The 24,519-nt window shown below is 62.6% G+C and overlaps 3 protein-coding genes across 5 annotated transcripts; 2 read left to right on the top strand and 1 right to left on the bottom strand.

Moving 5' to 3' along the window:
- The first annotated feature begins 5,585 nt into the window (after positions 1 to 5,585).
- ASPHD2 (aspartate beta-hydroxylase domain containing 2) lies at positions 5,586 to 8,786 on the top strand. The gene is made up of 3 exons (XM_078381867.1): positions 5,586 to 6,629; positions 7,948 to 8,061; positions 8,597 to 8,786. The coding sequence occupies exons 1-3, from the start codon at positions 5,807 to 5,809 to the stop codon at positions 8,704 to 8,706; spliced, it is 1,047 nt and encodes a 348-aa protein (XP_078237993.1). The 5' UTR covers positions 5,586 to 5,806; the 3' UTR covers positions 8,707 to 8,786.
- Positions 8,787 to 11,567: 2,781 nt separating this feature from the next.
- On the bottom strand, positions 11,568 to 20,813 carry HPS4 (HPS4 biogenesis of lysosomal organelles complex 3 subunit 2). 2 transcript variants are annotated; one of them, XM_072983445.2, is made up of 14 exons: positions 20,654 to 20,812; positions 19,683 to 20,091; positions 19,177 to 19,267; positions 18,032 to 18,175; positions 17,536 to 17,643; positions 16,799 to 16,915; positions 16,275 to 16,369; positions 15,869 to 15,941; positions 15,409 to 15,433; positions 14,771 to 14,891; positions 14,401 to 14,596; positions 13,605 to 13,737; positions 13,062 to 13,170; positions 11,569 to 11,871 (listed from the first exon to the last, which is right to left on the bottom strand). In XM_072983445.2, the coding sequence occupies exons 2-14, from the start codon at positions 19,721 to 19,723 to the stop codon at positions 11,700 to 11,702; spliced, it is 1,425 nt and encodes a 474-aa protein (XP_072839546.2). In that variant the 5' UTR covers positions 19,724 to 20,091; positions 20,654 to 20,812; the 3' UTR covers positions 11,569 to 11,699. The 2 variants fall into 2 exon arrangements, with proteins under 2 accessions (XP_072839547.2, XP_072839546.2); XM_072983446.2 differs by lacking the exon at positions 16,799 to 16,915 and having other exon boundaries at positions 11,568 to 11,871; positions 20,654 to 20,813.
- Positions 20,814 to 20,973: 160 nt separating this feature from the next.
- SRRD (SRR1 domain containing) lies at positions 20,974 to 24,335 on the top strand. 2 transcript variants are annotated; one of them, XM_020801855.3, is made up of 7 exons: positions 20,974 to 21,213; positions 21,700 to 21,740; positions 21,874 to 22,148; positions 22,239 to 22,337; positions 22,917 to 23,068; positions 23,409 to 23,454; positions 23,553 to 24,335. In XM_020801855.3, the coding sequence occupies exons 1-7, from the start codon at positions 21,071 to 21,073 to the stop codon at positions 23,739 to 23,741; spliced, it is 945 nt and encodes a 314-aa protein (XP_020657514.3). In that variant the 5' UTR covers positions 20,974 to 21,070; the 3' UTR covers positions 23,742 to 24,335. The 2 variants fall into 2 exon arrangements, with proteins under 2 accessions (XP_020657514.3, XP_078237989.1); XM_078381863.1 differs by lacking the exon at positions 20,974 to 21,213 and having other exon boundaries at positions 21,462 to 21,740; positions 21,854 to 22,148.
- Positions 24,336 to 24,519: the final 184 nt, after the last annotated feature.

Below are 24,519 nucleotides of genomic sequence, written 5' to 3'. Positions count from 1 at the left end.
CTGCGGGGGGGGGCAGAATGAGGAGCCGGGCAGGTGGCCCCGCCCGCGGAGACACGACCAGCCTCGTCCCTCTGGGGGGGGGGCTGGAAGAGAGGGGAGCAAAACGAGGAGGGCCGGGCATGGGGGCCGCCAGCCCGGTGGGCCTTCTGGGCCCAGAAGTCACTTTCCTTCAGTCCCTCGGAAAGAGTCCCTGGGCCTCGCCCCCCCCCACCCCGGAGAAAAGGCCGCCCAGCCCCCTGGGAGGGGAGAGGCCGTCCTCCCTTCCCCAGCATCTCCCTCCCAGGCGTCCGTCCTGCGCAGGGAAGGGAACCCAGTCGGTAAGGGGGAGTGTGTGTCTGTGTGTTTGTGTGTGCCTGGGACCCCCCCCGCGCCCCCCAGAGGGGCTCCCCCTCCCTGACCCCCTCGCCTGGCTCCTCCTCCTCCCTGAAACCAGCCTCCCTCCCTCTAGGAGGGGAGGGGAGGGGAGCAAAGGAGATCTGGCTTCCTTCGGCCCCGGCACCTCTTGATCCGGAAGATCACGGTGCTGCCGCCGCCGCCGCCGCCGCCGCCGCCTGGTAGGTGGGCGTGGAGGCAGGAGGGGGCGGCGGGGTGGAACACGAGGAGGAGGAGGAGGAGGAGGAGGAGGAGGAGGAGGAGGCGAGCTGGGGATCAGGGCCGCTGAGGGAGGCCGTTTCCCTGGCCAGGATCTCACCCCATCTGCCTCCCTCAGGCCTCGGTCTCATGAACCACCTTCTTTCCCCTGGATTCCGGTCACAAGCCCAGGGAGCCCGGCCGTCCCAAGACACTCTGCTGCCTGAGGTGGAGCCCCCCCCCCCCCCATGCTGGCCAGACAAGGGGCAGAGCGGAACCGAAGCCAGGCCCCACTTCTCTCTGCCCCCCTCCCCCTCCCCAAGGGACCTCCCTCCGGCGCTTTTGGCAAAGGAGGCCGAGAATCCCACAGCAATACACTAAAAGGGGGGGGGGGAGGGTGATGGATGGGCAGCGTTTTCAAGGCCCCAGAATCTGCCCCCTGATCCAGAAGGAGCCGGCGGGGGGGGGGGTCCCGCCCAGGGGTCCCGCCCAGAGTCCTGTCCTGTGTTTTCAAAACGAGCGAAAAGCAAACGGTTGGGAAACGGTGCGGGCAGCGGCGCCACCCTTCAGACGTCACTGGGCTCCAGGGCAGGCCCTTGGCTTGGCTGGTTGTCACCCCCCCCACACACACACCTCTGGGGTGCCTCCCCTTGCCCACGCTGGCTTTAGAAGGAGGACCCCCCCACTTGTGCCCCCCCCATCCCCCTCATGCTGGAAAGTCCTGTATTATTAGACCATCAAAGACAAGGTGCTGAAACCACTGGGAGCATCCAGAAGTGATGCAGGGGGGAGCCAGGAGGGCGGGGGGGGCGCAGGCTCATCTCCTCCCCCTTGACAAGCTACTCCACGTGGAAGGAAAGAGACCCCCCCCCCGGGTGGGCACCAGCAGCTGGCAGGGAGCGCAGCGGAGCCGCCCGGAGCCACCGCTGGGTTTGCCTTTTGTCTTTTTTTAAAAAGCCGAGGATCTTATTCCTGCGGCTTGACCCACTTTGGCTGACTCAGAATCCCTCCCTTTACACGATGCGCTGCGCGCCCGAGAGGAGTTTAATCTCCTTGAGTGAGTAACTCCTCTTTTGCCAGCCTGGAGCCAAGCCTTGAGGTGTGTGTGTGTGTGGGTGGGTGAGGGGGTGCCAGCTGGCACCCTGGAAGGGATGAATGCCTGGAAAGGCGCATGGCCTAGAAGAAGCTCCTTCCCTCCCCCTCCCTCCCTCCCTCCCTCCCTCCCGCCTCCCCCCAGGGCTTCTTGGGTGCCAAGACACGAATCCCTGGTCTGCCAGCAGCGTCCGCCTGCCTGGTGGCCGCCGGTGAAGGCGCCAAGAAAAGGCCGCTCTGTTCGCCTTTTCCAAAGCGGCGGCGCGTCTTGGACGGTCCATCTCGGGACCGCCTTTATCCGAGAAAGGAAGGCCGCGCCTCTGATGATGGATGCAGGCGGCCGGTGGCCTCTGGGTCTCACCATCCCCTGCTCGGTGGGAAGTCATGTTCCTTGACGTGGAAATACTCTGTGTCAGTCAGGGATGCTCGGTAGCTACTCAGGGGCAAAGGGCACTCTGTGTATGCTCAGTGGCATGTCTGAGCCTTGCCTCACATCTTTCGAGCATGAGTCCTGGCTCTGCAGACAGATGCCCGCCCGGTGATGAGCCTACAAGCCGCTGCCAGGCTCTGTGTGTGTGCGCACGCGGGGGGGGGTCTGTTTTCTCCCCGTCTGGTTTCCTGCCATTCATTCCTTTGTGCTGATTTCCCTTTTGCTTCCCAAACACACGGAGATCTCAGCATTTCTTTTATGTCGTCATAAAAATAATGCACATCAAAAAATAAATTGGACTCTGGAGCTGAAACAAAACGTGTGTTTCAGAAGAGGTGGCCCCCCCCGCCCCTCCGCGCCCCACGCCTGCCTTCTGACCTCCAAGGAGAAAAGGACAGGGGCTCTGCCCCTCTCCCCGGCCCTGATCCTCACAACACCCCGGAGAGGTAGACCCGGAGGGCTTGGAGAGGACGGAGCCCCGGCTGGCTTCTGCCCGCTGCCCTCGCTGCTTTCCGCGGGAGAGGAACACGAGCAGCCGAGGGAGGTTGACTCGGAAGGAAGCCTCCCCCGCCCCAAACCGCTGGGTCTCCCCCCCCCCCGGGGCCACCCGGGAAATGCCAAGCCCTGCACGCTGGCCGGGCGCGCAGCCCTCTTGCCTCGGAGGTCCCGAGGCCAGGTTCGCCGCCCGGGATCCCTCCGTCCGTCTCTCCTTCCAGCAAACGGATCCGGCCCACCGGTAGAGGCGGGAGTGCTTGGGGGGGCGCCTTGCCAGGAAAGGGGACACGGGAGCGGCCGAGCCCTCTAGCCTCCCCGCCAGGAGAGGGGGCCCCTTCCCTCCCCCCCCGCCACCGCCGGCCTCAGGAGGGAGCGCTCTGCACGTGCTCTGGAGCCCTTGGCGGACTCCGCCTGTCCACGCCGGGCGCCTCTGGGGAGCCTCCTCGCCGCCAAGCTGGGCGCGCAGGCCAGGGTTCGCCGACAGAAGCCCCCCCGTTCCTTCCCCGCCTCCGCCTCCGCCTCGCCTCCGCCGCCGGGGCGCGCCGCTTCGCTGGCAGGCAGGCAGGCAGGCAGGGTCGGGGCCGCCCCTCCCGGGCTGCTGGGAGTTGTGGTCCGCGCGGCTGCGGAGCCGGAATCGGAGCCGGAACGGGATGCCCAGGCGCGCAGGCGGCGGCGGCGGAAGGTAGGCAGGTAGGTAGGTAGGTAGGGCGCGGGGCGCGGGTCCCGGGGCCGGAGCCCTGCTCGGCTCCGCGGGCATCCCCTCCAAGCCACGGCCCGGGCTGCCCAAGGGGCCGAAGGGCGTCGGGGCTCCGTGCCTCGCCGGCTCCGGGCGCGGCTCCAGGCCCGACTCGGGGGCTCCCCGCCGCCGCCGTCCGCCTCCTGCTGCGGGGAGCGCGGCGCTGGGGAGGCGGGCTCGCGGCGGGCCGAGGCGGAGGCGACGCGGCCCCAGAGGCGAGCGCTTCTCGGGGACCCCCTTCCCGAAGGCGGCGGCGGCGGCGGGGGCGGCGGGCGTGGGGCCCGGGGCCTCTTGGCGGCGTAGGAAGCCTCCGGGCGGGCGCTCTGCACATGCTCGCGGGCACGGGCAGGGCTTGGGTGAGTTTCTGGCGCTACTCGCAGCCAGGCGAGGGAAGTAGACGGCCTGGTCGGGCCCGGCGGCGAACGCGGGGAGGAGGGCAAGGGGGACCCCGCTCCCCGTGGCAAGCGCGTCGCCGCTGGATTTCCAGCCCCCCCCCCGGCCGGGCGGGAGTCCGCGCGCCCCGGGCCCCTCCTCGGCCCCCCCCCGCCCGCCACGGGCCCGCCTGCCCTGCCCAGCTGGACTCCGCCGCCGCCGCCGCCGCCGAGCCGAGGGCTTCTCGCCCGACCGGGCGGACCTCGGGCCTCGGGCCGCCCTTGGCTGAGGGGCCTGGAGGACCCCGGCAGCCCCTCTCGGGGCCTTGGCGGCGGGAGAGCTCGGGGGCTCCGAGTGGAAGGCAGGCGGGTCGGGGGCGCTGCTCTCGCGGAAAGGAGGCGCAGCCCCCTCCCCCCCAGTCGGACTCCGGCCGGCCGGCCAGCGTGACTTCCACCCGCCTCTTTGCCCGCCGCGCCCAGAGGCATCCTCGGCCGGGACCTCCTGCCTGGCGGGGCTCAGTCTGCAACCCCCTCCTGGCGGAGGAGACCGGCTGGGCGACACGGCTCCCCCGGGGGCTGGCCTCCGGCAGTTAGCTGCTTGTGGCCTGGAGTTCCCCAGCCTCTTCTCCTGCCGGCCAGAGCGCTTTGGCTCGAGGCCAGGCGGCGCCGCCGTCTCGAAAGCGCCACCCCCACCCCCACCCCCACCCCCGGGCTGATCGCTCCTGGGAGATCCCCACCGATTCGTGCCAAGAGATTTCCTTGAGAGATCACCTCACTGCCTCCATTGTCCCCACACTCAAGTTGGAACAGAAATAGGCTCCCCCCTCCCTCCCTCCCTCTCTTCCTTACATAACAGCCTCTTTCCCTGCCTGGAAGATGCTCCGCGCTGCTGCCTTTGGCGTGGAAAACCAGGGGGCGGGTGGCCAGGGCTCCCCCCCCCTTTCCCTTTCCCTTCCCAGGTGGGGCCAGGCTGAGAGAGAGGAAGTGACAAAGAGTCTCAGGGCCAGGCGAAGGTTTGAACCCTGCTCTCTCTCTCTCTCTCTCTCCTGAGTCCCTGCCCTGGGCTCCAGTCGCTCCCACACATCCCATCCCAGTGATCCTGCACCTTTTAAGTGAGAGACCCCAGTGGCTTCTTTCAGGGGGCCCAGGCAGGTGGCCTGAGGAAACACGGATCTCTCCGAGAAGCCAGGGCTCGGGCTGTGCTGGGGGGCCTCTTTGCGGGCGGTGGGCGAAGGCTCGCCTGGCATGCGTTGGGGGCACCAGAGGCTTCATTGGGTGGGCACTCCAGCCGCTCTCCAGGGGCGTGCGTGCCGTGTGCTGCGCCCCTCTGAGCATCCAGAGCGCGTGTGGGTGTTGCAGGGAGAGCGTTTGCTTGTGGGCGGGGAGTAGTTGGGCGGGCAGGATGCGGTCCCATCGCCTGAGCTCCCCTCTTCTCTTCCTCAGTGCCTCTTGTCTTCTTTCCAGATCCTCCCGTGAGAACAGGCAGAAAAATGGGCTCCACTGGGTTGGATTTCTGTGGAGCCCGACTCTAGGAGTGGAGGGGGCTCCGGACGAAGTCAAGAGGGTGCCGTTCGGGGAGCGGGAAGGTCCTCGGGAACCCAGGCCTCCTGTCCTCGTAAGAACCACCTGCAGGTGCGAGTCTACATCCCAGGCCTCATCCTGACCCCTTTGCAGCTCCTGGAGCAACCAGGAATCTCCTCTGAGTCGAATCGTAGCGTCCAGGCCTTGCAGCGGATCGTCTCCTCCTCAGGAATCCTGGGGGAGCCCCCCCAAGAGACAGCCGTCCACTGAAGGAGCGCCTCTGCCTCCCCCCCCGGGGGGGGAATCCTCTGCTGCTCCAGAGCTTCCTGCAGGTTCCTCCGATCTGATCCGTTCCTGGGGTTGAATTGAGGAAGCGCCGAGGATGGAACTTGTTCTTCTGGAGAAGCCCCTTGGGGAACGACCCCCCTAGCCTGTTTTTCCCCCACCCTTGGTGGCGATGTCGTGTTCCAGGGTCCGTCCCAGGTGCTCCCCGGCCCTTGGCCAGTCCCCCCGCCCCCAGGCTGTCTCGGACCTCACCGGGGCCTGACACCCCCCCCCCCCCGGGCTCTCCTCTGCTTCTCCCTCGCCCCCATGGCCACCATGTGTCTGGAGTGGCTTGTGGGCTGGAGCGGCTCGCTGGACAGGCTGCGGGGCGTGATCGGCACTGGGGTCCAGTCGGTGCGGGACTGCGACGTCGCCGCCCTGGGCACGGTGGCCTTCCTCCTGGCCCTGTTCGTCTGGTACTGCTACCACGTCGGGCGGGAGCAGCCGCGGCGGCCCTACGGGACGGTGAACGCCCTCCTCCAGGGGTCCGCCGGCGGGCACGGCCAGCCGAACGGCTACATCGGCGGCCGCTCCCCGGAGTGCGCCCGCTGGGCCCGGGGCGAGGGCCTGGACCAGAAGCTCTACCACCACCTGCAGGAGTACGCCAAGCGCTACTCCTGGTCGGGCATGGGCCGCATCCACAAGGCCATCCGGGAGCAGAGCCGCTACCGGAGCAGCCGGCCGGCCATCCAGAGGCCGGAGGTCTTCTTCCTGCCGGACCTGCCCACGGCCCCCTACTTCTCCCGGGAGGCCCAGAAGCACGACGTGGAGCTCCTGGAGCGCAACGCCCAGACCATCGCCGGCGAGTTCGAGGCCCTCTACCAGGCCTTCTCCAGCGGCAGCCTCCCGCAGGGCTGGAAGGTCCACAGCACGCCCAGCGGGGAGTGGCTGACCTTCTCCCTGGTCCGCCAGGGCACCTGCCTGCCCCGCAACTGCCGGAGGTGCCCCCGGACCTACCGCTTGCTCGGCAGCCTCCGGACCTGCCTGGGGAACAACATCTTTGGGAACGCCTGCCTCTCCGTCCTCACCCCCGGCACCGTCATCGCCGAGCACTACGGGCCCACCAACATCCGCCTCCGGTGCCACCTGGGTAGGTACTTCTGGGGACCCCCGTCTGCTCCCCTTCCCTCTCCTGGGCAGAACCTCGAATACGGGACGGGCCTGGTGCCTTCCCTCCCCTCCTTCTCAGGCAGGACAGGACCGTACCCGGTCTGTTCCTTGGACCTGGGTATGTTGACCGAGCAGGAGGGGAGAGAGAGAGAGAGAAGTGGGTTTGCTTTGCAAGACAGGGTGCCAGCCAAGAAGCGGGATGGCTCAGGGTGCGAAACCTGTCCTCTCCCCTGCCACTTGCACTTCCTGTCTGGCTTTGAAAGAGGCTGGCCCTGCTGGGCTGAGTTGCTGCCATGGCAACTGATCAGGCGGCCTGGCGTGTACGTGCGTGCATGCGTGCAGTGTTCCTTCCTGCCCCCCCCCAGACTCGTCATTTGCTGCTGGGTTCCTACGAGGAGGGGCAGACGCCTCCCTTGTCTCACCCACCTTGCTGGGCGAAGGGGGTCGTGTGTGTGTGCGTGTGTGTGTGCGTGTGTGTGTGTGCGCGCGCATGCATGCGCACGGGCGTCAGATTTCCATAGAGGCCTGAGAGTGGCTGACTTCAACCGGGGCCTCTGCCTTGCCCCTCAGGCGCGTCAATGTGCACCTCCATCACCGGGGAGGGGAAGAATCCTGCTTTGTTCGCAGCTGCCTCCGTGAGGTTCCTCACCCCAGGAGAGAGTCAAGACAAGAGGACTTTCTCTGGCAGAAAACGCCTCGGAGGGGGGGACTGGTTGCCGTTTCTCATGCTTCTGCAGAAGAAGCAGGCCGCTGAGCATTAAGCGCCGGCCTTTATCTCGAGGGGCTAGACGTGACCCGCCAGGCCCAGACACACACACACCCACCCCTGGGGATCCAGCAGGGCAGCTGGCGCTCCCTTGGTGTCCCTCCGACGGCAGGCAGGGGCCGGGCAGGGAGGGACCCCGGGAAGCAGCCCCAGCACATCCTCAGGGGCCAAAGAGACCGACGGTGCTCAGAGCTGTGGGCGCAGCCCTTTGACGCATCGGAAATGGCTGCTGGAATGCCCGCTTATCCTCTTTAAGGACCAATTGCGGCCAGACATCTTATTTGAGGAAAGAACAACGGCCAGACTTATTCCTACAGCCAAAGAAATCCCAGCCCTCAAAGGAGGCGGCGCAGGACTCGCCCATTTTGGAAGCAAAGCGCCCGCTCCCGGGGCGCAGCCGTGACGGGAATGGCAAGGCCATGCCTGGACGCTCCATGCCCAGCCGGCCTCCCCCCCACCGTGTCGGCCCAGAGAAAGCAGCTGGCACGAGAGGCGAGTCCCTCACCAGACCTTCCCTCCTCCTTTCTTGCAGGGCTGAAGACCCCCAGCAACTGTGAACTGGTGGTGGGGGGAGAGCCCCAGTGCTGGGCCGAGGGACGCTGCCTGCTCTTTGACGACTCTTTCCTCCACACGGCCTTCCACGGAGGCAAGTCTGGCTCTCGGCGCGCACCCCACCCTCCCCGTGCCCCCACGCCCCACCCGTGGCCAAAGCTAGACCTGCATATCTTGGCGCGTTGGTCCCACCTGTCCAGCGCGGGGGGGGGGGGCAGACGCCTGGCGACTCTGGCTTCCTGGTCTTCGTGCCAGGCTGCAGTCCGTCAGGAGCTGCAGCCCATTTGCTCGGCCCTGCCCTAACGGCATCCACTGTTTGAATGGGCTACTGTGGTTCAGGGGGTAGCGCGGGAGTGGTCTAGCCTGCCGGAGACCTCTCCAGACTACGGATCCCATCACCTCCCAAGAAGAAGTCAGCACACGGAAAAAAAGGAGGCGTCAAACGGTTGCAACTGTGCTGAGGAACAGGCCTCCCCACCATGGCCCATCAGACCATCGCCTCCCGGTTCTGGAGTGATGCGAGACCCCCTTTCCCCTCTCCGAGGAGAGTCCCTGGGGAGTGGGTGTCGGGTGGGGGCCCTAGAGGAGAGCCGAAGACTCACCCTGCGCGCCTTCTTTTCTTCCTCCAGGTCCCCCCGAGGAAGGGCCCCGTGCCGTGTTCATGGTGGACCTCTGGCACCCCAACGTGGCCGCTGCAGAGCGCCAGGCCCTCGACTTCATCTTCGCTCCGGGACGATGATGTGACCTCCCCCTCCCCGCTGGTGGGCTGGAGGAGGTCCAGGGCGCCTGGAGCTGGGACGCCGAGCCTGTGCAGCCTCCATAGAGCTTGCCTGTCCACGTGGCGTGAGGGCCGCTCCTCGTGCTGAACTTCCGCCCCTTGGGACCGTCCACCTTGCCGTCTTGTTCATTCTGTCTCTCGCTCGAAGGGAGCGGGAAAGGACAGAGCTGTCGTCCCCCACCCACCCCAATGCCACCTCCTGCTCCTCTGTTAGGCACAGTGCCACTGTAGTGTCTGTGTGTGCGTGCGTATGTGTGTTCATGTTGCTAGCTGTGTCCCGAACGTAGAACCCAAGAGCCCGCCTGGGGGGCTCTTCTGGATGAACGTCACCACGTCCACCTTTTTTCTTGTGAGCATCTCAAGACACGAAGCCACCCGCACCTCGGCCCCCCCAAAAGGGCGAAAGCAAAACGCAGAAGGCGCCGGGAGGGAGAGGGTCCCCAGGGGACCCCCATAGCAGCTTCTTGGGGGCGTGTGTGGCCCCCTCTGGGCCTATTTCCCCCTTTTGCTGTAAGAGGTCTGACGCACCCCTCCTTAGAGAAAGTGGGGGAGGAAAAGGGTAAAGGCTGAATGTGTGTATGTGAGAGGGAGGGAGAGAGGCAGAGAGAGGATCGGGATGCCCCCCCCCCTTTTCTGCCAGCTTTGCATCAGCCTCTTTGGTGCCTTCTGGCTCCCTTGGCTTTGGTCGCTGCTCGGATCGGGGCCGGCAGCGGGGAGCGCGTGGGGGGGGCTTCCTGGGAGAGGAAGGGGGCTGCAGGCTGGGTTGTCCTCAGGAAGGAAAGCGCAAGAGGGGACGGCCGCGATGCAGGAGGGGGGGGTTCCCCATTTTTCGGCGTGCCTGCCTGAGCCCAAAGGCCTGCTGGAAGGACCCGGGGAGAGAGAGTCACCCCCCCCCAACTCTGTACTGCCAGTGGATAATTTTCACGCATCACAATCTTGTGTGGGATTTTTAAAAAATACACAAAAAGCCGTGCATGTTGTCGTTGTTGTTTAAAAACAAACCCAGAAATCTTCCCCCAACACCAGCCCATGTGACTGAGCAGCCCCTTGTTAGTGTTGGCTTTGCTTAGGGACAAGCCTCTTGCGTGGGGGGGGGGCATCCTTGTGCCCCTCCACCCACCAGGGGCACCTGCTTTTCAGCCGCGGGGCGGGAGGCATGCCTCGTGCTGCACTCCCACCCACAACCCAACCTTCCCCGCCAGGGAAGTGGTGCCCGTGGGGCAAACCTATTCTGGGCTGCCCACGAGGGGGGAGGCCTGCTGGCGGCCCCCTCCCCCAATGCTCAGCGTCTCCCAGGTTGCTGCTGAGATGGGGATGCTGGGGGTGGGGGGAATGCCAAACAAGGCACTTTCCAAAGCCCGGATGCAAGCTGAGCCCCTTTGCTCCAGTGCCCTTCTGGAGTAATGAGGACTAGCGTCTTGGCCTTGGGGCAGAAAACACGAGCCAGTTTTGCAGCCAGGCAGATTGCCTTCCAGAACCAGGCTCTTCACAGTGAATGATATGGAGAGTCGGGGGGGGGCTTAACCTCCAAGACGCTCTTCCCCCACCCTCTTGACAAAGGTGTATACAAGGTGTGTGGGTGTGTGTGGGGGGGGTGAAGAGGAAGGGGCGGCTCCCTTTTGCCCGCCGTTTCTGCAGCTGGTGCCAACAGATGGCAGGCACAGAAGGCAGCCGTGGCTTTTCTGGAGACGACCACGCGCGCGCACGGGCAAGCCTGTTTTGGTCGCCTGCCTTTCCTTGTTGCCATGCAAACACCCCTGCCTGGTGGAGAAGCAGAGCCAGCCAGCCAGCCAGCCACCCCCTCCTTGGTCTCTCCCCCCCCCAAACGTCCAGCACATTTCCAGTTCTGGGCTCTTCCCTGTCCGGAAGGAAGCCTGAGGGAGAGATCTTGACCTTTGAGAGGGCTTGCAAAAGCTGGGAAGAGGAAACAACGCAGGACGGGGGAAGCCAAGTGGGCCAGGCTGGGATGGCCGTCGGGTGCGAGCGGGCCCCGAGGCCTGAGGCTCCCCACCCGCCAGCTTGCAAAAGGACGACACGGGCAGCAGCAAGAGCCGGTGGGAAAGCCCAGGCGGGCATCTTTACTGTCCTCCTCCTGAGAAGGCAGAGACCTGCCCTGCCCCCTTTTCCCTCCCACCCCCACCCCCACCCCCACGAGAAGATGCTCTGGGGCATCAGAGGCCGTGGGCAGAGGACGGCCTCCACGTCCGCTGGTGGGCGGCAGGGCGGGGGAAGGTTGCCAAAACAGGTCAAAGCCTGGAAGGAGTGCCAAGAGGGTCCGAGGGAGAAAAAGGGGATGCGGGAGGAGGAGGAGGAGGAGGAGGAGGAAGAGCAGCAGCACCATCACCACCACCGCCAGGCCTCCCCTGGTCCAGTCCAAGCCCTGCCTGCTCTTGTCTGCAGAGAAAGGGGCCGGGCCTCCCCTGTCCATCCTCAGTCCACCTGCACTCGGAGTCCGTTTGGCTCCACGGAAGAGGGTGCCCGGCGGGGGGGGGCAGCGAGGGGGCTGGCCTGGGTCCAACACAGAGCAGGAACCCCCTCCCGCACCCTCCGGAGGAAGCCTCAACCCCCCCCCCCTGCGCAAAGGATAATCTGGGGGAAAGGAGGGGCTGGCCCAGCAGGACCCAGGCGGGAGAGACAGGATGGGGGGGGCAGGGGTGTGTGGGTTTCTTTGGTGAAGCAGCTAACAGACTCAATGGGATGTGTGTGTGTGTGTGTGGGGGGTCCACTTCAAGGCACACAGCGGCAGCGCAGGGGTGCGCAGTGGCAGGAGGGGAGAGGGCTCTTTGGAGCTGGGGGGGGGAGAGAGGAGGACTCAACGCGTCCAAAAGACCCCCTCCGCGAAAAACACCCGAAGCTCTTGTGGGCAACACCGGAGGGTCCCGGAGGGCTGGTCACCTTTTGTGACTGGAAACCCTTCTCCTCTGGGGGGGGGGGGTGCCCACCCGTTCTCCGGCTCAGAGGAGGTTCACCCCGTGCTTCAGCAGCTTCTGCTTGGCCTTGGCGGGCAGTCCGAAGGCGCTGTCGTGCGGGTTGGGGACGCCCGAGTGGCGGAGCGGGGAGCCCCCCTGCTGGAAGTAGGTCTCCTGGACGGGGTTCCGGCAGGCGTAGACGGCCGTGGCAGCGTTCCTGTGGGGTCAAGGAGGAAGGGGTCGTGGGGGGGGGGGGGAAGAAACAGGGATGGGAAGATGGGGCTTTGTATCTGTGGCCAGAAGAGGGAGGGGCGGCAGGATTTCCAGAAATATTCTCCCCACCAGCCATAGGTTCTTTTCCAGGAAAAAACAAAACAGAAGTGGAAATACAGGCCCCCCCACCTCCCCACCTCCCCGTTAAGAGCAGACGCGGCCTGAGCTTATTTCGGCCACCTTGTGGGGCAGGCCAGACCCGGCAACCCTCCTGAGCGCACAGAGGAGGTTGGCAGAGGGAAGTCGTGGCCACGGCCGGGCCACATCCAGAGTCCAGCCAAGTGACCCCCATCGGGCAAGTGGTTTCAGTGGAGGGGGAGACAACGAGGAGCTTTCCCTCCCCCCCCCCCGCGGAACAGGCCCCTTCTCTGGGAAGAAAACCCCAAGCTTGGGTCTGTGGGGCTGCAAAGGGGTTGCCTCTCCTTCCTCCCTTTCCGGGGAGGGGCCCCTGCAGGATGGAGCGGATTCCCCCCCCCCAGCCAATGAAGGCGGCCAACGCCCACAACACAGATGCCCTGGGAGGGGCTCCTTTCCTTTCGGGTTTGGCACGGACTGTGGGGCTGCCATGCACTGGCTTGGCAGGAAGGCTGCGCCGGGTGGCAGGAGGAGGGCGGGGAGGCCAACGAGAGAACGGAAACACAAAAACAGCAACCGGGCCCCGAGCGAGTGAGTGAGCAAGCGAGGAGGAGGAGGAGGAGGAGGAGGAGAAAGGCCGGCTCTTGCTCAGCCGCCTGGAAAGCAACCGTCTGCTTGCAAACATCACACTTTGCTTCCACCCCAGCGAGCAAGCAAGCCAGCTGGTGAGGGAGCAGGCAGGTCCCAGACAGCTGGGGCGGCCGCCTCCTCAACCCCCCCCCCTCCGGGCCAATTCCAGGCCTGGCTGGCTCCGAGCCGGCCAGCAAGCCCTCCCGCCCCCTCCTTCCAGCTAGCATTGGCACTGAGCCTTCCAACCTGGCAAGAAGCCCGGGTGGCCTCCCCCTGCGGCTGCCCACGCCAAGGCCTAGCACTCCCCAGACTCCGCGGGAGGCAGGGAGGGCGTGGGGGCCCCCCTTTCCCACCCCTCTCCAAACCGGGCGGAGTCCCTCCTGAGCAGCTGAAGTCCCCCCAGGCAGGAGGCCTCCATCCTGGCTTTACCTGACGGTCATTTCCGAAGCGCTGGGCAGCTGCTCCAAGGTGGTGTGGACCAGGCTGGCCGCCCTGAGGAAAGGCCGGTCTTGCGGGCTGGTGGCCGGCAGGACGTTGGCTGGAGGGAATGCAAGGAGGGATGGCTCTCAGCCGGGCGTCGCGGTGAGGAGCCTCGGACCCCTCCCACCATAAGGTCCGTGGGGCAGCCTTGGGTCGCTCATCATCCGCCCGACCTTCTTCACGGGGCTGTTTCTGTCGTCGTGAGGATAAAGCCACGAGGACGAGGGGCCGCTTGTGGCGCCCTCAGCTCAGAGCAGGAACCAGGCGATAGTCAGGCCCCGTGAACGAGCCCAGAAAGCACCTTGCCGTGCAGCACGCAGACGCAAGGCGAAGGGGCTTGTCTCTCAGCCACCTGGGTGGGTGCGTGGTGCGAATCAAGCCAGAGTCGTGGGTCCGCCATGGAGCGGGGCTCTTCCTGGCCAAGCGGGCACCTGCTCTCCACCCTCCACCCCAACCGCGCCCGCCACCGGCCCCGGCCGGCTTGGCACTCACTGGTGAGGATGTTCTGAACGGAGTCGTAGTGGGCGAAGGTGTAGCTGGTCTTGGTGGAGGAGGGGCCGTCCTTCGGGAGGGTCTCCTTCAGGTGGACCTCCAGGCCATTCAGAGAAGCCAGGGTGCTGTGATACTGCACAGAGGAAGGAGAACGGGGTGTGGGTGTGTGTGTGGGGGGGCTGTCAAGGCCTTGCCAAGGCCACACACCTGCAACAGCCCCCCAAACCGCACCTGGTGGACTCCCTTCCCGCTCAGCCCAAAGATCCCTCCCCCGGCTGCCACACACCAGGAGCTACCCGTTCACCAAACAAGCGGTCAGCCTCCTCTCGTGATTGGCAGGGATTTCCAGGATTTTTAAAATTGCTTTAGCCTTTCTCTTGCTGCTGTTTCGTTTGGTTTCGTCGTTCTTTCCTGGGCTTTAACACGACAACCATATAAATCACACTGGGATGTTGGGAATGAACAGGAGACCAGGTCTCCCTGTCAGGGACATGCACTCTCTCGCAGGGCACCAACGCCAGCACCAAGAGGTAATGCTGAAAAGACTTGGCCTCAAAACCAAATAGGCCACGGGCAGTCTTTCAAACTTCCTGCCTGAACGCAAGGGGTGGTCCAATGAAGGCCTCCTTTGCACGATCCACTCGGCTGGGGGCCCATCTGGTCGGAGGTGAGTCTCCCCCACTCCCCACAGCTTCGCCCTGGGCGTAGGCCTGCTGCCCCCCCACCCCCACCCCAGGAAAGCTGGGTGCCGGAAGCAGCCCCTCCAGCGGCCACAAACCAGCCCAAGAGCACCTACCACGTCCTCGATGGAGGCTCGGGCATTTGCAAAGTGCTCTTCCGCCAGCAGGGAAAGCGCCAAGCCCCGGACGCGGTGGACGTACAGCATCATCTGCACCAGCGCGGGCCCCACTGGCTGGTCCTCAGTCGAGCCTGGCCGGGCTGGGCCGTCCTCACTGCCAGCCGGGCCTCCCTGAGCACTGCTGTTGCTGCTCCTTCAGGAAGAGAGAATATGAGAGAGAGAGAGAGAGAGAGAGAGAGAGAAGAAGCCGTTTCCTCCCTCCTGAGCGATTCCAGCATCTGGGAGGGTGGCCCAAGAAACGGAGGCGCCTCGGTGGGCTGCTTTTTTCTCCTGCGAGCCTCTCCTCCTCCTCCTCTTCCTGCCTTACCTGGGCATCCACTCCACAGGGGAATCCCGGAGGGCTGCTGCTTCCTCTTCCAAGAGATAAACGGGGCAGATCTGGACCCCTTGAGGCAAAGGAGGCTCTGCTCGAGGCACCGGGGGGCTCCCTAGAGGGGTGGGGAGCACAGGTCTCTGCCTGCCCAGTCTTGGGAAGGCTCTGGCCTAAAAGTGGGCCCCCACCGGAGGCAGTGGCCGGAGTGCTCCCCGGGCAGCACCTCTGGGCTCCCTGGGGCCGGATCCTGCTCCCGCTGAGTTCCCAGGGGCCGCCTGCGGGAATCAAAGGCATCAGCACAAAAACACCGGCCTCAAGCGTTCCTTCTCGGGTGTTCTTTCTCCTAAGGATGGTGTGCGTGTGTGTGTGTGCGTGCATGTGTATGTGAGAGAAGAGAGTGTGACCCCATGCAAAAGCTAGGAAGCGGTCACACAGGAGGCCCAGCAGGGAATGAGGAGGGAGCTCACCAGAAACCCGAGAGGGCGCAGGTTCACCTCTAGGCTCCTGGCTTGCCCACAAAAACTCTGCGAGGGTCTTGTCAGGATACGCCCGCTTCCCCGGGCAGTCAGGCCTCCAGCTGACCTGCTGAGGCAACAGACCCCCCCCCCCCCGCCGCCCGGTGGGTTACTCACCTTCCTCCACCTCCTCCGTCTCGCCCTGAAATGGAAGCCAAGAATGACTGGGTGAGAACCCAGGGGGAAGAGGTGGCCGGGAGATCCAGCTTCCAGCCCCTCACGAGGTTCGAGTTGCTCTTCCCCCCCCCCCCGGCTCCACCTTCACAGGACCCCAAAGCGCTCCAGTCGCAAAGGCAAAGCCTGAGTTCCAGAAAAAGCACCTGCTCCCAGAGAACGAGGGGCAAGCGGGCACCGGGAAAGGAATGGTTAAGACCGAGGGTTTGGCAGGGGAGAGCGTGGCTACAGCTAAAAGGCTGATGGCACGGCGGCTCTCCAGAGCTGAACCATTTGCTAGGTGTACCAAACAGACAATCAAGAGGACTAGAAACCTGGCTTTAAAAAAATATATGGTTGTTTTAAATTCAGAAGCAGAGGCACAGGCCGCCTTCCTTTGGCGCCAGGCTGAGCCGAAACCTACCTCTGGGTCTGGCTTGGTCTCCTGCAGCAGAACCCAGGCTGCCAGGTTGGGTGGGAGCTGAGTGCTGACAATCCTGGAGGGAGAGGAGAGGCCTTAAGAGACGTGGCCGCAGCTCCCCTGAGGAGGGACGGTGCCTTTCCCCCAGGCCCTCGGAGGGTACAGCAGAAGCAACGTACGCTGGTTGTCGTTCACATCACCCTCACTCAGAGCAGAGGGGGCTGGGATTCTTATGGGGGTCTGGAAACACTCTACAAACCATGTGCTCTCTAAAAACGTCCTGTCTGCTCAGCTTCAGGGGGAAAAGGCACAGCCGGCGAGCCGGCGGCAGCCGCGGTGGGGAGCAGAAACGGCGCCTTGCTGGGTCTGGGCGCAAAGGAGCAAAAGGAGCAAAGGTCGTGGGGCTCACCGTCCCTGGTAGAGGATGCAGCCGGCCCGCACGAGGGGAGTCCGCTGACAGGTCTGGAGGATGAGGGCAGCCTTCAGCAACAGGAGCGGGTCGACCTGGGGAAGAGCAGAGAGAGGCCGCCAAGCGCACCGGTGTTATCCCACCTGGAGCTCCTTCGGGAGAACACGCAAGATCAACAGGACAAGGAAGCACGGAAACGGGACGGCAAGGAAAAGCCATGGGGCTTTCGGCCTCAAGACAGGCTTGGGGGGGGGGGCTTTTCTCCAACTGGGTTTTGGCAGGAGAATCTATACTCCAGTTGGGACCCAGCAGAGGACACCAGCCACAGCATTTCATTTTTCTGTGGATAACTTTCAATTTCTTTTTTCTTTTTTTAAATCTAACATTAAGGAGAATCGGGATGGCAGAAGGGTCTTGCACAGAATGTATATTTCATGGGTGAAAGGAGAAACAAAGCTGCTTTAAATGAATAAATACTAAGGATTTGTTTTTAGAAAGCAGCTGAACTCAGCTCTGGGAGTTACTTTGGTTTTATCCAAGGCCCAGAGGGAGCCGAAGATCCGGTGGAGGTCGGTGGTTTTACGCTGCAGGTGCTCCGTGGTCCTCTCCCAAGCCTGATCCAACTCCTCCTTTGCTCGTTCCTGGGAGGGAGACAGAGACCCCTGTCTCAGCCAAGCACCTCTGGCTGGGCTGCAGCGTTTTTTTTGGGGGGGGGAATGGGTGGGTGGGGAGGAAAGGAGGGAGAGCAGACATTTGGAACAGAGGTTTTAGTCCAGATGTGGGAAACACGGCCAAGGCCAGCACATTACCAAGGGACCCCTGAGACCCGTCTGGACAGCATCTCTGGAGGCTGGAAACAACTGTTTCCTTGAAGGGGCCTTCACTTTTACAACGTGGGAAGATCTGGAAGGACACCCCCAGGGCTCCCCGCCACCCACCCATCCAGGAAACCCACCACTAGGCCAGCAGGACCCCTGAAGGCCAGCTCAGAGACACCTGAAAACCACAGCTCAGATCGACGCCCACCTGCCCAATCCGGAAGCTGGGCGTGAGCGAAGGAAAGCTCAACTCGCCAGGGGAAAGATCCTTCCTTGGCACTACAAGACTAAAGTGCCGAGAAGAGCCGGCCGGCCGGCCACAACAGAAACAGCAGCTCTGATGAAAGGGCTCGGGTAGACGCTGACGACTGGGGATGAGACAGAGGGCAAGAGGAAGGGGGGGCACCCTCTCCTCTGCATCCCAGGCTCCTCCCGCTACTCACCTGGTAGGCCTGGCAAACGGGGCCGTGGTAGAAGCGGAAAAAACCCATCAGCTGCTCCAGGAGCCGCTGGCAGCTGGCGTCTGGGAGGTCGGACGTGCAACCCAGCACCTGTGTGGGACAGGAGGGGTCAAGGGCAGAAGAGAAGTCGCCCCCCCCCCCAGGGTGGCACTCTGCTTGGCCTCAGCAGCCAGAATCAAGTCAAGCGAGCTAGAACTGAGGGGTGGGATGGGGAAACTCACTACAAAAACATGCAGAACAGGCAAATAAGAAAGATACATGACTCCAACCCCCCCCCCCCGGTGTTCCCTGGTGTGCCCCTGACCACAACAAAAGTTACTTTTTTATTGCATCATTCAGAATTTCCCAGTCATTTGGGCATTCCACTTGCTCCCAACACCCCTCCGACCTGGTTTATCATTCCTGTCCTTCCCCCCCCCCGGCCCCTGGCCAGTCAGCCCCCCCCCGCCGGCCTCCCCCTGCTCCCCCAGCCTCTCACCCAGAGGTAGCTCCCCTCCACTTGCACAGCAAACTTGAGCTTCCTCAGCCGGATGAGCTGTGGTGGGGAGCCTGAGATCTCCTCTACGCAGCGGACCATGCCAGCGATCTGGCCGCAGAGCAACTCCTGCTGGTCCTGAGGGGTCTAGGAGGGGAGAGAGGAAGAGAGGCGAGACATCCTGGCTACGGGACTGGTTGGCGGCAACAAGGGATAGACAAGGGCTGATCTAGAGCAGCCAGAGCCCCCCCCCCCACACACACCCAAGGAGAGCACAGAGCATGCTGAAGCACGGCATGAAATACGAGGGCTTCCCTCCCTAGTTGCTCGCCTGGGAATCAACCTGCTGAACTCGATGGTGGGCTCCTGCTCTTTGCAAAGCAGCAAAGCCTGGTGGCCCCTTGCGCGGCAGCACCTTTGATCTGACACAAGCTTTTGGGGGCTCCTGCTTCCTTCCCCAGAGGTGTGGAGGGCTACCTCCTCAAGCAAGAAATGCAGACACACTCTTGGCAGGGGCGGGAGACGTGGGAGGAAGTGGAGGCAGCCAGATTTTAACAGTTCTCGGGAAGTCACAAGGCAGTCCTAACACAGAACTGCCTGGGCAAGGTCTTGGACTGAGAAAATCACTTTTAGATATTCTGAATAGCAAATACATAGGCTCTCTCTCCAATCTCCGACCCCCTTGGCTCCCTTTTCCAAGAAGCTTATGATGCAAGGCTGACAAATACGCGTGGGTGGGAAGGAGGAGAGGCAAGGAGATACCGGGGGGGGAGGGGCAGATCTATTTGTACTTCTTTGATGGGGGGGCAGGGAATTAAGCCCATTAAAGCATTAAGGAGAAGGGTCGCTCAGGCTCTCTCCTCTTCACACAAAGCACCATCCTGCCGCCTATTCAGCAAAGCTGCACTAAATTCGGCCGGACCTACACACAGGCAGTAACAAAAACAACTGGGTATGTTTATTAATGAGCGTTTAGGTGTCAAGGTGCTGGCTTTGGGACGAGCAACCCTGGGCAGCCACTGAAGTTATCATTAATGTTGTTATTATTGTTATTATTACTTATTTAATTTATATACCGCCCATCTGGCAGCCGGGGCCACTCTGGGGGGTTTACAACAGATAAACATAAACATAAAAGTTCCTCCTACCTGGCGGGGGTTGAAATAGCAAATCCCGGCTTGTGTGGGGTCTCCTTCCTCCTTCACCTTCGAACTGTCGTAGAGGAAAAAGCAATTCCACCTGCAAGGAGTGATTGGCACAGTGGAATTCAAGATGTGCCCCTAGGAGAGAGAGAGCACTGGGGGGGGGGGGGCTGCTCAGCCTTTCCCAGACAAGGGGGCAGAGGTCTGTGGGGAGGGGGTGTGTGAGGTGGCAGGAGGCAGGAACCTAACGGCACACTGAGGTTTGTTTTTACCCTTCTTCCCTCAACTTTTCCTAAGCAGAAGCCCAGGAAAAAAACCCGAGACTGAGCCTTCAGAGGAGGATCCGCCCATGGGATCCCCAACCAAATGATCTCATGCCCAAACTGGGAAACACGCCACATATTGCAAAAACAGCAACCAACGCAAATGCACGCGTACACCACAACGCATGATCAAACCTCCCTTGACTTTTAGAACTTCAACTCCAGGAGGAGCGCTGGAGCAACACTTACCAGGGGCTGGGCGTTGGCTCAGGCATGGCAGGGGATGCCATGGAACATCTATTTCACATCCCACCACCTTCACCGAGGATTTCTCTTCCCAAAGAAGCGTCTCAACAGCGGCTTCATGTTCAAAGCAGCTCCTTACTCCTCCATTACTCCCCACAGGCTTCTGCCCAGACCAGCATCTGACCCAAGAGGGTGGAAAGTTTTTCTGAGCAGTGCAGGAGGGCTCTCTCTCTCCACACACAAAGGTCGGGTGGGGGGGCTGGCAGGAGCTCCTTGCCGAGACCCCTGGCAGCGATTTTCAGCCCCCTGCAGAAAGGCCAAGAGGAACAACCTCTCTCTCTGTCTCTCTCTCTCTCTCTTTCTTTCTTTCTCGTGTCTTGTGATTTCTCTTCCAGGCGTGGCTTCCTTCACCCTAAAATTAAGAAACGAATGGATTAGCGCACGTGGGCTCCTCCGGGACGGCCGCCATGTGACTGAACCACAGCATCCCCCCAACCTGTCATAGGAAAGAGGTCTGGGCTGCCTCCCTCCCTCCCTCCCTTGGTGCCCTGAAGGCAAGCCAGCCAGCAAGCCTGCCTGCCAGGCGGTGTAGCCTTCCATTGCCCTGGGGCTGGCCTACGCTCTCCGCCTCCCTTCCCCCCCCAAGGGGGGCTGTTGTGAGGGGAGGCAGGGCAAGGTGGCGAGGGGGAGTCCCCCCAAAGGGGGAGTGTCTCTCTCTCTGTGTGTGTGTGTGTGTGTGGATACCAGCCAGGAGCGCCCCCTCGACCTGGGCAGGGCTGTGGGTCGGTGTTTGGGGTCCCGCTCAGCGCGGGGAGGGGAAGAGAGAGTGGGTTGGCCGATCCTTTTCCTGCCCCCACATCTCTCTCTCACACACACAAACACACACACATACAGCCTCCCGGACTACATGGCCCAGAATCCCCCGCCCCCCAAAAGCCGCGCCCCTCCTCCCTCTCCCTCCCACCGCTACGAACCTCGCCCCGGCAGGGAGGCGCTCTGCCCGCGCTCAGAGGGAGGGCGCCCTCTGCACGCGCTCAGGAGACGCCTCGCTCGCCTCGCCCGCCCGCCCGCCGGCTGAGGCGTGGGCGGCCATTTCCGGCTTCCCTCCCACCTGACCGGGCTTCCCTGCCACGTGACCCCAGGGAAATCCTCGGACCCCGTGCGGAGCGCGCGGCGGAAGGCGACTCTTCCGGCTCCCGTTCGAACGCGGCGGGCGTGAGGGTGGAAGGGCGGTTCTAATCGTCCTGCCCCGCAAAGGGCGCCGACGGAGGTCCGGAAGTGTTTGTCCTCCTGCCTGACTTTCTCCCTCTGTGGCTGCAGAAGAGCGGCCGCCGGGCCTACGGGTGCCGCGGAGGGACCTTCCTGGCCGCCTCGCGCGCCCTTCCTCCGGCATGGAACCCCGCGGGGCAGCCGCCGAAGGTTGCTGGATCCGGCCCGGTCGGGGCCGGAGGAGGCGCCGAAGGGGAAAGGAGGAGGAGGAGGAGAGCCTGGCGGCGGCGGGAGAGAAACAGAGGCGGCGGCTGAGGGAGGCCGGGTGAGAAAGAGAGAGAGAGAGAAGGAGCCTCCCTGGCCAGGAGCAGTCTACCTGTGGGCGCCACTCCTCAGCCTCCCAAGCTTGCCAGGGAGCCTCCGTGGGCAGGATCCCTCTGTCCTCTCTCCCGGGTGCCCCGTGCCGAGGGTGGCTGGGGGACAAGGCGTGGACTGCCCTTGTCCAGGGAGGCTCCTCAACGCCGCTTCCTCCTAACTGTGGGTGGGGGGGTGGGGTGGGGGTCTGCAGTGGGAGGCAACGAGGGGACATTTTCTGGGCTCAGGCGGCTTGGGGTGGCAGTGGTTGCCTAACCACCCTAGGATGCGTGCTCTGCACATGCTCAGGGATGCTGTTTTGCTGCCATGTGGCAACTCCCCCAAGAGTTATTTGAAACAAGGCCTGGGGCGAAGTGTCTCCCCCCTGCAGCAAATCCACCCCTTTCATCAGCCGGCCCTTCTCTCTCTCTCTGCCTCCCGGTTCTTTCTCTTGCAGCTCAGCCCTGCGAGACTCCGAGTTTTGGGATTCCAGCCTCAGTAAGTCTGGCCTTTCCTGCCAAAAAAAGAGAGAGAGGGAAGCTTCAGGCTTAAGGCGGGAGGCCTTCCAGGGGCGGGGGGGGGCAAGGAGAAGGAGAATCCCCTGCTCCCAGACCTCTTTCTTCCCTCCCAGGAACCATCCTCAGTTCCCTCGGGAACCGCCGGCCAGCTGGGCCAGAGGCCGCCTCGGAGGCTGAGATGCAGGAAACCCTCGCTGCCTTTCAGGACCTGCAGGTCGTGGCTCCAGCTGGGAGGGCCCTCGAACCCAGCTCCCCGCTGCAGAAAGGACCCAAGAGGAGCGGAGCTGGGGCCTTGCAGTGCGTGTGTTACGGCCTCGGGAACTTCTCCTCCTGCGTCAAGGCGCGCTACCAGCTGGCTTTCCTGCTGCTCTTGTTGCAGGAGCTCCAGGTGAGGGGAGGGGGGTTGAGCGAGCGGTGGGTGAAGCTGGCAAGCGTGATGCAGCGGATAATTAGCCTGTCTCTCTTCCTCCTCTTGCAGATTCCCCACCGATGCTGCCACATCTTCGACCCGGTCTTTTCAGAGTTGGAAATCAAAGTCCTGAACAGTCTCGGCCTCACAGTGCTCCTGGAAAACGAGGTGAGAGGTGGGAGGCGAGGAATAAATCCCTCGGTCAGAGTTTGCCTACGAGAAATGGCCAGCGGTCAGAACATCACAAAGGGGTGCACCAGCAGCGGCTGAGGAAGGCCAGGATCCAGAGCCGCTAAAGCAGCACAGAGCCGTTCAGGGGGCGGCCACTTGAGCTGTTTCCGGCAGCCTCTCTGGTCGGTGACGAGACAGCAAAGTCACACTTCAAAAGCACCACAAGCCGGAGAACAAAGTGACTTTGCTGGTCTGAAAAGTCCTTCCCCCCCCCAACTCCTTTTTTTTTCCAGTTCTATGCTATTTACCCACATCTAATCATTTTTTCTTAAGTCAAGAAGAAAAGCAACAACAAAAAGAAGCAGCCACCATCTGCCCAAGGAGTGGCTTTTAAAGGAAAACACGGCCAGCAGTCATGCTGGAGAATTGCTTTGCAAAGGAGGTCCCGGATCCCCAGAAAGAATTCCCTTTACACCATCACGGTGCAGGCTGGGTGCCAAACGCGGCCGGGTGGCAGCTGGGTGCCAGCCCACGGTCCTAACCGCCCACCCCTTGGCCTGTTGTCTTTTCCTCCAGGAAGGCAAACGGGCCGTCTGTGCCCCCACCCTCTTCTACATGATCCACTGTGGGAAAGCTCTGTACAACAACCTGCTCTGGCGGAACTGGTCCCTCGAGGCCCTCCCCAGGATGGTCATTGTGGGCAACAGCTTCCGAGGCATGGAAGAAAGGTGCGGGAACCCCCCATTCCCAAAAAACCATTTCGCGGCCAGTGTTAATCTGGATTCACCCCCACCCCCCCACCCCCCGGCCCTTGGTGCCTCCTTGCCCTCTTAAATCCCTCTCAGCTTTTGAAAATCAAGCTCCTTCCCCACATGCTGATGGGCTCAGAACCTCTGCGAACCTCGTCTGTTTCTGGTGCCGCTTAACAATGGCTGGGCTGGCCCAGAAGGCACCTCTGGGTTCTCTCCCCGAGACAGCGGTTAAATCTTCTCCCAGCACCCACAAGTTCTGTAACATTGTTTGTTTCTCTCTCTCTCTTTCTCCCCCTCCCCACAACTTGGCTTCTAGGGTACCAGCCAAGATTCTGCAACAGGAATATCCTTACATTGCAAAGGTAGGGCTTTGCTGCTTAAAGAAAAGCGCATGTTCAGCGGCTAACTTGCATTTGATGGGAATGCTCACCCCTGCCTTTCTCTTCTTCATGGTTTCTAGATTTTAGAAGCCACCAGGGAAGCCGCCCTCCCTTCCCACCCGCAATACCTGGAGGTGTTTAACGACACCTCCGTCCACTGCTTTCTGCTAAACAAGCTGAGGGCCCTTCCTCGGGAGATCTGGGAGTGCCAGGAGGAACCTTTCTACCAGGAGGGCGATCAACTAGAGATCATCCAGAATAAAAGGTGACATTAACTGCCTCTCCGGACAGGCAGCTGCTGAAGTCCTGCATGTGGATTCCTTCCCTTGGGGGAGCACGGCTTGAATCGTGTCTGGTTTTGCAGAGCTGCAGTGGTGACCTCACAGTCAAAGACACCCCCCCCCCATAAACTGAGGACTAGCCACATGGCCTGTTCTTTGTGGCCAAGCCTTGAATGGAGTTCCAGCAAGATGACTCTGGGGCAACAGGTGGCCCTTGTGTGAAGCAAAGAGGAGCTTCTGAGACTCTCTTCACTGTTTTTTCCGATCCCCGGAGGCTGGAAGCCCCACCAGGGGGCTGAGCACGAGCGCTGCCCCTCCATCACTCTCTGCTCCCCTTCAGGGAGGCCAACCTTCCCTCCTTCTGTGAGAGAGGCAGGAGGAGGAGGAGGAAGAGGCCGAGTTGTCCAGCAGGCATGGGCTCCCACCTTCCTCCCAAGGCAGCACAGCCGTTCACACTCCGGTGTGTTTTCAAAGATTACAGCAGCTACCAAGAGCAGCTTTCATCAGTTAAAAAAGTGTCTCTGTAGACCTTAAGGTTTAGGATGGTATAATAAAAAGAGCCGCCTCTTGCTGTCATCTTAATCTTCTCATATGTAGCTGTTACTTCCTCGCCTGGTCTACAGCCTCCTTTATCAGTGGAAGCAGAGCCTGGCTCCAGATAAAAATGCACCCACAGCTTTTGATTTCCTGCCAACCCACGGTGCAATTGCGGTCAGAATATGAAATGTTGTTCCAATCACTTAATACCCGAAAGGGTAGTGCAGAG

Source organism: Pogona vitticeps, chromosome 14, assembly GCF_051106095.1.
Source record: "Pogona vitticeps strain Pit_001003342236 chromosome 14, PviZW2.1, whole genome shotgun sequence".
NCBI lineage: Eukaryota > Metazoa > Chordata > Lepidosauria > Squamata > Agamidae > Pogona > Pogona vitticeps.
The sequence above is the reverse complement of the archived record's forward strand: the minus strand, read 5'-3'. Positions and strand labels throughout refer to the sequence as shown.